A 16,712-nucleotide genomic window follows, 5' to 3' on the forward strand; every position below is an offset into this window, starting at 1 on the left:
ACATGCAGACTCCAAATATACAGGCGTCAGGGTCGGGATCGAACCCACGACCTTCTGTATACCAGACTAGGTAGTTAACATCTCACCACTGCTCCAACCAGACATTTAAACATCATAACTTAATTATACTGAACTATTCTGGTTAAGCTCCAGCCAAATACTAATGTATGTGTACTCATCCACAGAACAGAATGTGCTAGCACTTCAAATCCAGTTAAATAGCACATATTAATTAACACATGACAGTTAACACATTTTATATTTGCATGTATATATACACACGGAGAGATATTGAAAGTGCATCATCTTCCGACCCCCTCCCCTGCCCCACGCTCCACTTATAGATAGCAATGATTAATTACTTAAGGAACGAGTTGTTAACCGTGCGTCACCCACCTTGAAGTCTGTGTTGTTAACATGTTCAAAGACGAGTGCAGGAGTTCTCGACTGCAGAAAGAGAAAAACAAATGTCAAGGATATAAACACACCATAATCATAGGCTATTACAGTGGTCCTCAACATTTTTGTGAATGAAGTCCCCTGACCAAGGTTAAATTAAAATCAAACAAGCTGATGCATTAGTGTTGTAACGCGCCGACGAGAATCACAAAACAATTTTCTTAAGTCGCAAGGGCAAGGAGATGTGTTGTTGCTATTACGTGGATTGCAATTCAAGACCAAATCAAGGACAGAACATCCACCAGAAATGGCAATAATAAAGTTGGCATTTCTATCAAATCCACACTACACATCCATTTATATGTGCTTCGCCATAAATGGCCAATTTGACATTCTTAGCTCAGTGTCACGTCCCCATGACACTGAGCTAAGAAATAATGCCTCAAATATCATGTGAGGCAGTGACAGATTCACACTGGAAGGTGGGAGCGGAGCCCTATGCATGTCACCATCATCAGTGATGTCTACATGCTGACCTCAAGACTACAAGGAGGAAAAGGTAGATGATGTTTACAACCGCCTAGAGGAAGCGATAGAGGGAAAAAAAGGGAATCCACATTCATATCCAGGTCTCCCATTCCATTACTTCCAAATATCACAATTGCCAAATGCTTCATGTGCCTCCATATCTTGCAAGCTCCATGTTCATGTCTCGATCACATCATGCCCCATGTCTTGTCCGCCCCATATCGATCTCTCGCCATGCCCTGTGTCTCACTCGCCCCCCTTGCTTCCATGGCACTGTGCCCCCGTCTCACCATCCCCATGCCCCATCAGCTGCCTCCCTTTCTGTCCTGTATGCTGTCGAGCTTGGGTGCTAAATAATTAATAATCAACTCTTTGATAGCAAAAAAAATGGGGCATCTTGGCACCATTACCATAAGCCCCCCCCCCCCCCCCCGGCTTTAGTGTTCCTGAGATTCTAAATGTAAATCCCAACGTAAAAACAGGTGCTCTCGGCAGCCTCAACCTCCTCATCAATAACTGCCCTCAATTGTTCATTCTGTCTCATTTCTTTAGAACTGCTTTTATGTCTTTAGTATGTTGGCCCTTCCTCCGCACCTCCGATTAGCACGGTTGGCTATGTACCTACGAAAGTAGTTCAACGTACATAAGTACGCGCATGCAGCTCCGTAACGAAGACTAAACTCGCAGCACAACGCAGTGGAGGGCGTGTGGCACGCGTGTGGCACGCGTGTGCGCTTCCATCCACGCAGCGCATACGCGTGCCCCGTGGCCAGAGTGGCGCAGGTGAAGCTCGCACTTCCACATGCCCCCCCGCCCTGCACTATGCGCCGCGAGCAACGCGATAGCCATGCAGCAATGTTTTCTACGGAAATCAGAACAAATTCACCCCATCGACTCCTATAAACTGCAAAATGTAAATAAGATCCTTTTCTGCAATGAACTAGAGGGGTGGAGGGGTGAAGGACTTTTAGCCTGTTCCACCAACTAGTATGTTTAGTATGTATAGAAAAAAAGCTTCCTGAACATGCAGAATGGAGGGCATTATTTATTTGTGTTGTTCTTTCCAAAACAATTTTCTTACGTGACAGTGTTTAGAGTGTTTACGTGATGGATATGGAGTTTTTCTTTGAGGCTAGACACCACTAACTCAATTGGGATATAATTCGTGATAAAATATCCCCTACCCCACCAAACACATACAAACGGTAGCCTATAATGTACCTAAACAAGAAAGAAAAATCGTGCACACTTGTTGATTCTGTACCGCTTACAAATATGGGGTTTTACCGTAAGTATGTCATGAACGTGTGACATCATTGCATTGGCCAAAAAGGCTTACTCGCTCTAGATGGATTTTTCAAGTTTAGTGAAATCCTTTGAGACCATTTTGCCCAGTTTTCTCTCGGGTAATTCAATAACAGCAACAAAACTTTCTATAAACATTGAATTTACATTCGCTTATCTTCACTAGCGTTATCGCGACCCCGTGTTTCAGAGACAGACAGACACGGCTAATGCATTAATGCTTCCAACATTACTTTAAAATGTAGCGTTACAAACATAGCGATCGTTCATTTGGAGGTTTTAACATACATAACACTATGTAACACGATTTTTGTCCCTGGGTAGTAAGTGTTATTTTTTAATTGCTTATGCCTAAAAAGTATAGAAAATGGCTTTTATTCCCCACAAACTTTGCTTTTGTGACCAGGATATTATGTGAAGGAATGACACAAATGCACACGTTTTCTCATTGAAAATAGGTACATTTCAAAATATCACTGTCCTGGTCACAAAAGCAGTTTGTGGGGCATAATAACCATTTTCTGTACTTTTGAGGCATAAGCAATTATGAAATAACACTTTCTACAAAGGGACAATTTTTTTTTTGTTACAGTGTAATAACCTTATCCACGGCCTTGGCAATCTTTAGAATCAATGATGAACAATTAGCACAGATACGCAGGCAATGCATTAAGCCTCGCATGCTCTGAATGATGCACATGTTCTTAATTGGTTGTGGTGATGGCAGGGCCAAGGTTCATGCAGATCAATCGCAGTGCAGCAAACTAAGCATGGGTGCTATTATTTAACATCCGTGAAGCGATCACTCTGAAAGCTGCCAGTTCACCCTTACAATTAACCTATGATCAAAATATTTATGTACATTGTTTCCATACATTTATATTTTCGTCAGATTATGAAAATGTGTAACCAGTGGGTTGACAGCATGGACGCATTACAAAAAGCGGCAATTGTTCCACCTTACCCCACGCCCGCAGCGCACTCCCCCCAACACGTGAAACGCCACATTTCCAGAGACGCAATCAAAAGCTAAAGGTGCAGCCCCCGCAATGGTTTGCTCACGCGACTACCGACAGGAACGCCTGCCACAACGCGGAGCTCGGGACAGAGGGTATTTCTGCCTACTCTTTCACGCTGGCCAAACATCTTGATACTTTGCTACTGGCAAAAAGGTCCCATTAATATAGCCGCTCACCCAAAGCTAGTAATGCTCTGATACATGCATTGTCCTTTTTATTAATGCTACCCCTATCCGCTCCCTTTGATGCTGCTAATCCTGCATAATGCACGGGCATAATATGACTTTGAAACCCCCCCGCCCACCTCCTACGCATTTCACAAGTAGTACTAATCACATACCTGCATTTCCCAGAAATATGCTAAATTACTCTTGATATGCAAATTTTTTTGTCAAGGCGCCCTTCCCCCCTTCCAACCCAGCTTAAATATACGCTCCAAGCGTGGTGGTGTTTCATTCAGACGCTGTCTCCCCGACAGACCTGGTCTTCACCTGAGGACGGCTGCTTGCGTTGTGGCCGAAACGTCGTGAGAATTATTTTATTATGTTTTATTTTTATTATTTACTATTACCCTTCTATGTGACTTTACCGAAAGAACCAAGAAGATGCATTGTCCTTGTTCACCTTTGGGCGTTCTTTGGTCCAACACTGGTGAGACGAGGCCATAAAGAAGGCTGCCTCTGGTGCAGGCCAATCAGTTTCAAGGACAATGCATATATTGTGAGAGTATGCTTGTTTGCATGTTCACCACAAGTACATGTGGTCAGTGCAAACTTGATCTCTTGAAATGTGTGTATCTATTTGGTGTTTGAACATATTGACACCAGTTTTATTGCCAGAAAGGGTAAAACCTATTATTTTTCATGTCTTGAAAGAGGTTGGAACATTCAAACTTTTCCCCACCAAATGTGGTCTTCTGATCGACTAACTGTGGTGTACCCATTTAGACTGCCGAGTGAAAAGAGATTTAAAAAAACTTGTCCATTGCTTTGACTCAATTGCATATCATGAATTCTGGGCCATACCCTAGTTCCGTACTAGCCTGCCTCTCCTATTGTGGACCACTCCACTATGCGAACATCAGCTGTGATGAAATGTGCTCCCCTCTGGATGGAATGCATTTGGACAAACAGCCAGAAAAACTTCTGCGCTATTTTCCACAAACAAGCTGACATTTCACCTCCAATACGTTACGTACATGATTTGTTTTTACATTCTGACAATCTTAAAATATAAATAATACTGCAAACTGTAAAAACCAATGCAATAGCTGCATTCCTGGACATCTGTGAAAATGAGCTTGATAACTCATCAGATTTGTCCAGGATAAATAAAGATTCTGATACTCACATCATACTGCCGATACCATTTTTCCTTAACAGAAGGCAAGTAACGATTTACACACTCTCCCCCTTCCCCCATCAAGATGAGTTTGCGATTCGAATTCAAGAATTGATCCTTGTCTTATATCTACCATCTTGGTTGTATTTTATTTCCTTTTTTAAGGCTCCGTTAGCCTAAATGTAACATTGGCACAATTTGCATATTTCGATTTAAAGTATAAATAACTGATTCTCACACAGGTGATTAGATGTATGCATTGAGCATTGAAATGTATAAAGTGAGGCATAGTTACATGCCTACATAATGTCCAAAAAAATTTATTTTAGAGATAAAATCTTGAAGCTTCATTGCCTGAAACACAGGTTTTCAGGACACATCACTAAAACCCACATTAAAACATTCCTTGAAGAAAGTGTGAAAAAGTATCCTTCTCTTTCCTGGGTTTTATTTATCTCAACTACCCTTAAGCTAAGCCAATAGTCTTAAAATCGTGGCTAAAATATGAAAACAGCGATGGAAATTGGTTCGGAACTCACCACAGGGTCTTTTACTACATCGAGCAGAGTGATGATATTGGGTCCGCCGCGTAAGTTTTCTAATATTTTTATTTCTCTCTTGATTTTCTTCTTTTTAACAGGCTGTTATGGAAAACAAAAACGCAGCAACACGTACAACAAACAGTTAAAATGAATTATTCAAGCAACCCTTTATGTACAACCAGATGATAGCCTGACGAGATGTCTCTAACGAGATACATCAGTTTTAAAACCGGCCGTTACAATTACAGCATAGGTCCATCAGTAGTTTAAGTAACGCAAAGGAAGATTGCCACGATGCATTCACATGTGTGTCAGAATCTGAATATGTCTTTATACTGGAGGAATCAGATGAGCTATAAAGCACTTTTCCACAGATGTCCAGTAGGGGCAGGATCAGAATGATACAACAAACAATGCAAAAATACAATAGGAGTGCAAAGTATAGGAAAGGTAAGCAAATCACTTTAAGAAAATGTACAAATAAAACTAAACAATTTTTTTATCTTACCAGGTAACACTCATTGAGCTTCTTTTTCAGAAGCGACCACGCCACAAAATGATACCATGACCAAAATAAAGAGCAAACATGCGCAAAGGGATTGCATAAGAAAGGGAAGTACTAAAACAAAATAAATGAAAAGTTAAGCAGATAGTTTTTATTTTAAAATTTAGATTTTTTCACGAGAAGGCAAGTCTTGCACAGACCACGGAATTCAGAGACACCTGACGCATTTTGTATGTCTGGCGGCAGGGTGTTCCAGATTTTTTTTAAACTAAACCTATTTTTATTTTACCAGGTAAGGCCCACTGAGCTATACAGCTCTTTTTCAGACGCGACCTGGCCACAAATGATAGCTAAATGAAGTGGCTTTATCACGTGGAAATGTACAGCAGCCAAATATCTAAATGCATGTTGATTCTAAATGTGTAGGGAGAAACCGGAGGACCCAGAGAAAAACCCACGCGACCATCGGGAGAACATGCAAACTCCAAATATACAGGCTTCAGGGTCGGGATAGAACCCATGACCTTCTGTATACCAGACTAGGTAGTTAACATCTCACCACTGCTCCAACCAGACATTTAAACATCATAACTTAATTATACTGAACTACGCTCAAGAAGGATCGTCGCTCCAGCGTCGTATGATGGACTCGGTGAGATACAGAAGTGGGCGGTACAAGATAAAAAAAGACTCGCTCTTTCCGACATCACTTTTGCACACCATCATGTGCAAATGAATTAGACCGAACACTCAGCCAGAAGCGATGCTGGTTGTCACATGGCCAAGATTGGAGGCAAAGTCATTGTCCTCTCATGTGAATGGACAAAAACGGGAGGTGATATTGGCCCCTGACCAGGGTCAATGTAGCCGACATTAACTTCATCAACCGTACTTTATCATTATACTGTGCGCCCCTAATGCCGTACACCTCTCGGCATCAGGTAGAGACTACCGACGAAATACAATGTCAAAAAACAACACTGTCAACAACCAAACGAGAAAAAAAACCCTGTAAATTGAGGTCCCATGATGTGGTTGAGACTAATGTCTTTTTTGTCCACTTTATTTGAGTTATTCATACGCTATCTAAAATGTATTGTATTTAATTTAGTATTAAAATTATTATGGGTGCGTTAATTATATTTTCGGGTAAGCTGTTCCGCAACTTTGGTGCAAAAATACGAACTGCTCATTCAGCAATGCATAATTTTATCTGCCATTATTTTAATACAAAAGATGCACCACTGGATAGTAATTTGTTTGAAACGTAACTTGGCAATGTTTCTGCTAAATATAGTGGCCAGAGCTTGTTTGACAACTTGAAAGTGATCGTTAAAAGACAAATTTACACCTTCCAGCTCCTGGCAGTCTACGTAGTTCGGGTAGTCGAGGAGTGAATTTATGAGTTATTTTTATTGTAAGACAAGTCTGGCTGCAGCATATTGAACACTATACAAAGCCCTATGAGAAAGTGCACAGTGTTTTGAAATGCATGAAAAGCTTGAAAACACAGATTGATAAAAAAAAATTCGACATTTGAAGTTTTCGTGACTGCAAGGATTCATACTCTTTGGTTTTTTTGGTAAAGTCACTTGATAAAGTAATTTTGCTGTTGCGGTTCCACCTGAAGACGGACGCTTGTGTTGACTCCGAAACGTCGTGATTGAATTTATTTGTTTTCTTTACTAACCTACGTGACTTAACCGAAAAAACCAAAGAGTATAAAAAATCTACACTATGGGGACCTCATTTGCCAGTAAAAATATGATAATTGGTTCTTTACCCTTCTATCTGGCAACAAAACTGACACCTTTTTGCAAGGAGTCATGTTTGCATAGACCGCAATACCTGCAGTCATAAATACAAACAAAAGACATAACATGTCTTTTGTATAAAAAATGTATCATAAAATTTCTCCAACATCTATTAACCTAAATTTTAAAGACCCCAGCAGTAACACCGTACTCACCGGCTGCCTTATGCATGAAGGTGTTTGGAAGGTAGTGCTATAATTGTTAGAGGGATAGGTTTATATGCAAGCCAGGGAACGTGTTTACCAGAATTCTAAAAGGCTAAACAAACCGTTGTAAAGTGTGCTTAACAAAAACTCGTTGTCAGTTCAGAGGATTTGCAGTGATTGGATGTTGACTGTGTCAGGCAGTTAAGAGAAGAACTGAGAATATCAGTAAGATCTTTGGATGTTTAAATAGATCTTAAACGCATGTTTCTGTTTAGAACAAGATATATCGGAACTTCTAGGTTTGGAGGGCATGAGAGATAAAATAATCTGAACATTTAAACACTCATATGGTGGACTCTGTGAGATACGTACGAATAGTGAGGTAATAACCAGTGGCTGGTATTAGGTGATTTTTGTCACACACGTTGTTTAAAAACAAGAAAAATGTGTTTACTCCCCAATGTGTTTTCACGTTGTACCACAAAAGTTCCAGTACAATCCGAAAACACATCGGAGCACAATGGAAAAAAATACGTTTTTGAATTTCAGTCTTGTTTTGAAATTTTCACTTGCTTATATTTAAATAGGACTGTTAAAATACATTTGATTTAATTGTAAGTTACCCCAACAAGCACAACTAATGCTTACATTATATAACTAGCTTTACTACCCGGCTTCGCCCGGGACTTGGATTCACCACGCCCGGCCACCTTTGTCTCCCAAGTGGCGATGTTCACACACCACACCAGTTACTCGTTTGAGGATGAGTCGACCTAGAGGAGGCCCAGGACCGGTTGAAATAATCGTCACCGGTGGTGGCCGTGAGCGGGAATCGAACTCGGGTCGCCGGGTTCATAGAGCGGCGCGCTAAGCACTACGCATGCGCGGGTGACATGACAGATGTGACGTCACAGCTCACTTGCCGTGCAAAAAATATGAATTAATGCGCCCCCCACCCCAAAAATGACCAAAGTCATTTATAATTTTAGAATTTATAATTTTTGCATGGTGTACAGTCTGGAAAGAACCCACATGGCAAATTTCAAGTTTGTTGCATGTCGGGAAGTACACTAAACATTTTGAACAGACACAAATATTCACAAATTTCCCTTTTATAGAGAAGAAAAGGTGTAATGTTAGTGACAAATTTATGCAAAATACTTAGAATTGGTAATACTAATTCAATCGAAAACGTGTTTAAATTGGAAAAAGACCTGTAAGTCCTAACTTTGAATCTACTCTGAAAAAATCCCAAGATTTTTCTTTAAAAAATTGTATTCTCTAAAGTGTAATGCATCGTCAGTGATTAATTTGTTTAATTTACAACGCAAACCTTAGGCGACACATTTTGTTTCACAGTCGCATAGAGAATGAGTTCATATTACATTGTTGTTGCTGTATTTTATCAACAAAGTTAACCAATATGCTGGAATTGGTGCAATTTTTTATATATATATATATAGGACAATTCATTTTGTTGGTGAACGGGCCTTCGCTTCATTGATGTGCCCCTAGCTATTTAGACCTCAACCAATTCCATTTAATCTATGCTGATTTTATTTAATTAATCTCTTAAACCTTTTTTATGTATGTCCTGGAGGCCTATTGACTGAAATGCCAACTTTCCCCTCTCTTGCTATACCTTCCTCATTCCCAAAGTAATTTAAAGATTCTCTGTTTGGGTTGATATCGATTTGTGTGCATGTTTGCATGGGGGAGCAAACGTTTGGTATTAAGCGCACTGCTCTGCAATGTCAGTGACCAGGATTTGATTCCTGACCATGCGCATAAGTGGCAATTGGTATCTAAACCTGTTCTAGGTCAACTGGGCCTTAAACGAATACCCGTTGAATAAACTAAACCTCAGCATTGGAGACAACAAGGCGACCGGGCGTGGTCATGCCCACACTACCCCCTTGTGTGGTGTGCCAGCCATAACGGATGCTCATGATCAGATCATGTCCCTGTGGCGTGTAATGCTAAACGGGGATCTTTTTTTTATTAGTGCATTTGTTCATGCTCATAAATAACACCAATGGAAATCGGTATTTGAAACTAGTCTGGGCTTTTCCTAGGCCAAACTTGACTAAAAAACAAGTCCCTATCATATAATTATCTTTTAAACTGAAGACCAAAATACAGATCGACACTTCTGCTGACAAAAGAGAACGGATACGCAAGTACAAAAATATGTAACAACAATAGTACTAATTGGGCCTATTGGTGAATGAGTTAATACTGGTAGGAACCCACTGGTTCCACCAGCCCACAGGGGATTATTGTGTCCGTCCGTCGTGCAGGGAGGGGCTGGGTGGGGAGGGGCTGGGTGGGGAGGGGCTGGGTGGGGCTGGGTGGGAGGGGTGGGGCTGGGTGGGGAGAGGCTGGTCACCCCGTGGTGCCCTTATAAAACTCAACGTTTAACCTACTCACGCCGGCTTGTGCCCGCCCTCACAGTTGGGCATATTTGCGGAATACACCATGCCGCCGTTGACCCTGGCCATTGACCGAGCAACCCAACGTTCCTACCAGCTCCCTCCACAGGAATGTGTAACTGTGCTACTCAAAGTCCTGAGCCAGCACCACTGAAATCCTCAGTTTACTTTCTGAGGTTTCAACAAAGATAAAACAAGGTTTATGAAATGTAGTGAGATTGAAAGTTTCCAACTCAATTATAAACCACAAAAGCCATGTAAACAAAAGGCCAAATTAATCAGTTAATTTGCTCATTTGGCATAGTTAATGCCTGAGGGATAAAGTGTTCCTTTATGGCCTGAGGATGATAATTAAGGTAAAATGTGGAGATAATGGGAAAGTGACGATGCAGTGATTGAATAGTGCATTGGCTACCTGAGTACAATTTCTGGACATGACTATTATAACATGAATAAACACATAAATATGCATACATGCATGCATGCATGGAATGCACAAGCCACACAGAACAACAACAGCCGCCACTCGCTACATAGTGGTAGTGGTCACCTCGGCGATTGTGCCAGGCTAGGTGCACTTCGAGGCTACATGAAGTGTGAAAGGCTCCCTGGCAGGTCATGGGACAGACCCTAGTGGAATGGGTTGATTGAGACCACTGGCACACATATATGCATACATATACACAAAGACAAAGATACACCATATATCCTTTAACATATGTACGTATATATATATATGTGTGTGCTGTTGGCAGGCACCTATTAAGGCTAGAACAGTACACGAGGGGGTGGGTGGCCAGCAGCATGCCTAGCCACCTTTGTCTCCAACATGACTGATGTTTACACTCCGTACCAGGTACTCATTTAAGGCTGAGTCGACCTAGGGGAGGCCCTAGGGATGGCTCAGATATACAAGACCAATGTTGGCAATAAGCGGGAATTTAAATCAGGTCAAGCGGTGTGCTAACCGCTGCATTACTGCTCCCACACTCGCCCACTATCCGCACACACACAGATTCATGCAGGGTTATGTATATATGGGTTTTATTTTTGTGTCACTGAGGGAAAAAAAAACCTTGACAGGCCGATTGACTTTCATGTAATGCTGAGATTTACACCGATTCACTTATAGACAGTGAAACATCGATCTATTGTTCGTTAGCAGACCGGACATTTCCAACACTATATCAAGGGGGAATTTGGAGCAGGGAATGCTCTTTTTACTTTGTTTGTGGTACCCTTTTCCTCATATTCCCACTGGATCTCTGATCCTGTATATCTCTATTTAATGCATATCTCTCACTCTAGATCTCACGTGCTGTGCGTGTCTCTTCTTCTCTTGTTACAGGCATTTCCAGCCTATCACTACTCTACACGTGTTAAGAGAAGAGGAAGAAAATGTATGCAAAACGTACGCTATAAACAGAATGTTTGCCTACCGATACGGGAAAACATTCGTTTGGGGGACACTTGTAAAGGGAAAAAATAGACATTGTGTCAACGGAGATATGTGGGACCTAAAACATGAGATGGCACATGCAGGAAAACACAAGAAACAGGAATTAAATAACGAGGTTACACTTCGGTAAGGATGGCTGGGGTCGGGTTGTGTTAATGCCATTGATGCAGTATCATTGGCAGAGGATCATGGGCAATGCCAGAATGGGTGGGGTTAGTAGTCTCTCTTCAATGCAATGCATCTTCAGAGTATGATGTAATTTAAAGACATTTGGTAGGTTAACAGTAAGCTGATTGTCTCGCTGAATTATGACAGATCTCCAGTCGGGGACAATTCTGAAGGCATTTATGAAGTGAACAATTGGCTGAATGTGACAATCTTGACAGAATGTATTATTATGATGACAAAGTGGTCATGGGGCACTTTGTATGAAGTATAAGTACCATGGTATCTTGCAGAACATTACCAGAATAAATGTAGCAAGGTGAAAGCAGCGTATGTTAGCATTACCAACTTAAATGCTGCCCCAGGTCTGTGTACCTTGAGTATTTTGACGACGACCTTCTCGTTGTTGGTGATGTTGATGGCTTCAAACACCTCGCTGTATTTGCCCCGGCCCAGCTTGCGCACCAACTGATAGTCATCCTGGTTCCTAGACAAAAGAGCAAGGCAGCCCCGCTTTTATTAAAGCTGAATTTAACATGATGCACATTTCACTTAAGCGCACATTTTAGCCATATGCTATTCTAGTACAAATGTCGTATTATAAAATTATAATTTACAGTCTTTTTTCAATCCGCTGTTGACGGAAAATCTCCATGTCATGTTCATCATGGGGATGGTTTTTCCATACTACACCACACTGGTTAGTGTGGGTTGTAGCTAAAATAGAATTCTCCACATGTCACTCATAGCAACGGTGTTAGCCATTTCTGGGATTCACTCAAGATTGCCGGGTTCATACCATATCATTTTAAACACTATTCCACTGCATTATGATGCTGTTTAATAATAAAGCTTTGAAGAAATCCAACTATTGAATATTAAGCAATTTGCTTATATGAGCAAATGGGTGGGTTGACCCCTTCTTAATTAGCATTCTGAACAATGGCAGAAGTTTTATTTCCCCATGGCAAGTGACAGTCTGCCATAAAAACATCTCTACTGTCTCCCAGGTATTAATATAAGTGGAATTGATTACATCATGTTGACCCAGTTATTTAATGTAAAAACAAACTACAATTCCTGGACTTCAGTCTTACAAACCCAAGCAAACAAACGTTTCTTCTAATAAACGAGCTAGGGGTGTATTGGATTAGAAAAGTCTAGGTATGAGACCTCACTGAGAAACTCCAGGACCTGAGGAGATAGGATGGGCTGGATAATGTGCCAAGGCGAGAAAAACACAAGTTGTCCATGTGGCCACAACACTTCACAGTCTCATCAGCTCAAATCTCTGATGCTAAGTAGGATCAGGCATATGATAACATGTATGGATGAGGTAACTGCACGTCATGACATTGGCAGCTTCGAGAACACATTCCTGCGGAGGGAGCTGGTAGGAATGTTGGGTTGCTCGGTCAATGGCCAGGGTCAACAGCGGCGTGGTGTATTCCGCAAATATGGCCGACTGTGAGGGTGGGCACAAGCCGGCGTGAGTAGGTTAAACGTTGAGTTATATAAGGGCACCACGGGGTGACCAGCCCCTCCCCACCCAGCCCCACTCCTCCCACCCCCTACCCAGCCCCACCCTCCCCACCCAGCCCCTCCCCACCCAGCCCCTCCCCACCCAGCCCCACCCATTTTTGGATGCACGACAGACGGACATAATAATCCCCCGTGGGCTGGTGTAACCAGGAGGTTCCTACCAGTAAAACACTCTTGTCTGGCCCTAACATGAGCCATTCTCAATTTGGGCAACAATAAAATGGATTTTCTCTCATCCCCACTAGCAACAAGTCAGCAGCAAGTGGTGATCACATGTTTTATGTGTTCAGAATATGGACAGTTGTTGAGGGAGGAACCAGTGGGGATTTGGAAGGCTGCCCCCCTCCTCCCCATCAAATCAATAATAAATAATTGATCAAATAATTCATACTGCTATAATGAAGGAGTACCACTATCTGGCAGGTGATTCACGGATAATCTGTTTCCCGTCAGCATCGTCAACAGACATGGGCACTGCCCAGGGCTCACTAATACAGGGGGTTACTTTTCTGTCTGATACCATTAAGATACCTCTCATTTCTGGCTTCATGGGGAAGCATTGTGCTCACAGGGACAGTAAATAAATACTGTGTACCTAGCATGAACACTTTCATATTTAAGTATTATCCACTTCATGTAGGGCTCATGTGGGTTTTAAATATAAGAATAACAGTACATTTCTAAGCACAAGTACACAAAAAACAAGAGTTTCGCCTAAGAAGAGGGAACTGTACAAAAAACGCTTTTGAATATAATTTAGTGTTTTGCTCCATATACGAGAACTTGGAATTATAAATTAGACTAGACAGGTAGGCTCAGGGGGCTAATGCACGGGTCAGGATACTGAGCAAGCACTTACAAGCCTCTGGATCTAAGCTCTAGGACTGACAAGCAAAAAAAACAGGAATTGTTTTGTTCAGTTCAGAAATGCAGTGGGTTACAAGATTTCAGCAAAGTGGCTGAATAGCATCTATTATGTAACCCATATCGCCACTGTATAATGCAATACTCCATGTGGTAAGGCTTTTCAAATAAAACACAAACTAAATATGTAATAACAATTAATTAACATTCTGTTATTTCTATAACATTATTGTATTTTTATTTTTCCCCCTTTTTTATATTTACAAAATGTATTCCAGGTGGCTTATCAGAATCCAGCCAAATCACTTTCTGAATACTGCATGGCAGCAGAGGCAGGCAGAAATTTGCCGGAAGCTAAAAATTAAGGCGTTCACCCACTATTCTTAAAAGGTTTATATTGCACACTCGCAAGACTACTCTCTCCTCAGCTAAGCAGATAACCTGAGCGGTTTCCTCTATGCTAATCTACTTAACAAACTCTCAAGAGTTGGACTTTACCAAAGCTGTTATTGTTCTGTTATTTTTTTTTAACCATGATGAGCCGAGCCAGCTCAATCCATATGAAAACTTAGGTTACATCTCAGGAGGCAGAACAGTGATTTAGTCCTTAATTTCAGTGGAGCTATGTCAGCCATTTTTAGAGGGCACAGGATTAGCTGCATGATCCACTCAACACATCGTAATTTTTACATCACTTAAAACCACAAAAACAAATATCTTTCACAAATGTCTTCTCCATCCTCCCTCCCTCCCCCTATGACCCTTTCAAAAACATCTTCTGTGATCCTTGAATTAGGTTTGTCCCCCTTTATGTTTCCAGTCGCCATATCTTCCACAATGCCTGTTCATATGCTCCTTTTCTCCTGCATGGCTTCCCCCTGTGCTCACCACTCAGCATGAATGATGAGGTCGGTGGTCATTGCTGTACAGCACAACTCGATAAAACCCCTGAGGTGCCACTGTGGTGCAAATACAAACTGAAAGCAACCCAGAGTTGGCTAAAAAAAACGCACACACATGCCAAGTGTACACACAGGCATAGCACACACACACACACACACTTTTAGCCTATACCATTGTGGTAAATGGTGAGAGCAAGCACCGAGCATGAACAGAACGGTAAAGATGAAGGCAGTGGGGCTGATACCATTACTTTGTCTTACCAGTTCTGATGTCAATAACACATTGTGCGAATGACCAAGAGGAAGCTGAGGATATTTTAATGTACATACACCAATTGTCAAAGGGCTTCAGAGCCAAGAAGCAATCCCTGGATGCTGAGATTGCAAGGTAGTGCGTGAAACCACTATGCAATTTCTTCATACAAGCATATGCACTCATAAATACGGTATTTTTTTTTACTATTGACCACATACCTACAATCATTCAGATTCTAAAAAAAGCAATATCACATACATTATGCCTGGCTTTTGCATACTCTGAAAAATAATTGGTTTCAAAGAAAACTAATGCAGTCATCTAAGCTTTCATCTAAGCCTTGATACGGAAAAAAAATATTGAAATTAATGAAACTGTTTATATACATGAAACAGCTATACTGAGATGAAAAAATACAATATAATACATCAACAGAGGAGTCCAGGCAAGGAAATATGTTCTCAGTAAGGCTATTCTGACAAATTATATGCAAAAAAACTCGACTGGAGATAAAAATGCATAAAACAAATAGGAGCAAAAAGTATTACCATCTCAGATTTATTGATAACAGTCATTACAACAACCGACAGAAATGAACTACAGGAAATGAATGAAAAAATAGTGAAGGAAGAATAGGATCAAAATGACAAACGAGAGAGATCAGCAAAAGCAAGGTGGAGTGCAATGATAAAACTATGGAAAGCAACATTCCAATACGAAGAACGTTTAATTGGGTCCATATTGCTTGCTATGCCATATGGATCAGAAATATGAGCACTAATAAAGACAACGAAACAAATGCCACCGAGATAAATCGTATTGATTTTTAAGAAACGTATGAAGACTTATTCTTGGGTCTTTCGGTCAAGTCACCTAGAAGGGAAATAATAAAATAATAAAAAATTTACATAATAAGATAAAATTCTCACGACGTTTCGGCCACAACGCAAGCAGCCGTTCTCAGGTGAAGAACAGGGCTGTCATTAGGACGCTGTCTTTCCGACAGCCCTGTTCTTCACCTGAGGACGGCTGCTTGCGTTGTGGCCGAAAGGTCGTAAGAATTTTATCTTATTATGTTAAATTTTTATTATTTTATTATTTCCCTTCTATGTGACTTTACCGAAAGAACCAAGAATATGAATCCATGCAGTCACGAAAGCTTTAAATCGAAAAGTAAGAAGACTTGGCAGGACACGTCACTTTAAAGAGCAATGGCCGACGGACGAGACTGGCAAAGGAATGGTAGGCAAAGGAGGGAACACGCCCAAGAGGAAGACGACCATGAAGATGGAGCGGATGAGATCAGCTCATGTGCGGAAGCGAGACGATTTATGGCACCGCAAGACTGAAGGAAGGGGACCGTGTTGGATAAAGGTCTTCATCCAGCAGTATAACGATTATGGCTATTGATGAAGATTTATTTTACGGGCTGAAGCACTTGTGCATTGGTGAGTAGAATGCACTTTTAACCCGGCTGCCACCTGAGGTTGTGT

General features: G+C 41.2%; 1 protein-coding gene across 5 annotated transcripts in view; it reads right to left on the reverse strand.

The window, feature by feature from the left end:
* The window catches only part of LOC133355752 (casein kinase II subunit alpha), a 49,663-nt gene that overhangs the window by 21,958 nt on the left and 10,993 nt on the right, over nucleotides 1-16,712 (reverse strand). For all 5 annotated transcript variants that reach the window (XM_061573074.1, XM_061573069.1, XM_061573070.1 and 2 more), the window contains exons 3-5: nucleotides 12,031-12,142; nucleotides 5,132-5,233; nucleotides 397-447 (exon numbers count right to left, since the gene is read on the reverse strand). In XM_061573074.1, coding sequence (XP_061429058.1) covers nucleotides 397-447; nucleotides 5,132-5,233; nucleotides 12,031-12,142 — 265 coding nt within the window. The remainder of the gene's footprint in view (nucleotides 1-396; nucleotides 448-5,131; nucleotides 5,234-12,030; nucleotides 12,143-16,712) is intronic.

The sequence above is a fragment of the Lethenteron reissneri genome, chromosome 52 (assembly GCF_015708825.2).
Source record: "Lethenteron reissneri isolate LAM-NWPU_2019-01 chromosome 52, ASM1570882v1, whole genome shotgun sequence".
NCBI lineage: Eukaryota > Metazoa > Chordata > Hyperoartia > Petromyzontiformes > Petromyzontidae > Lethenteron > Lethenteron reissneri.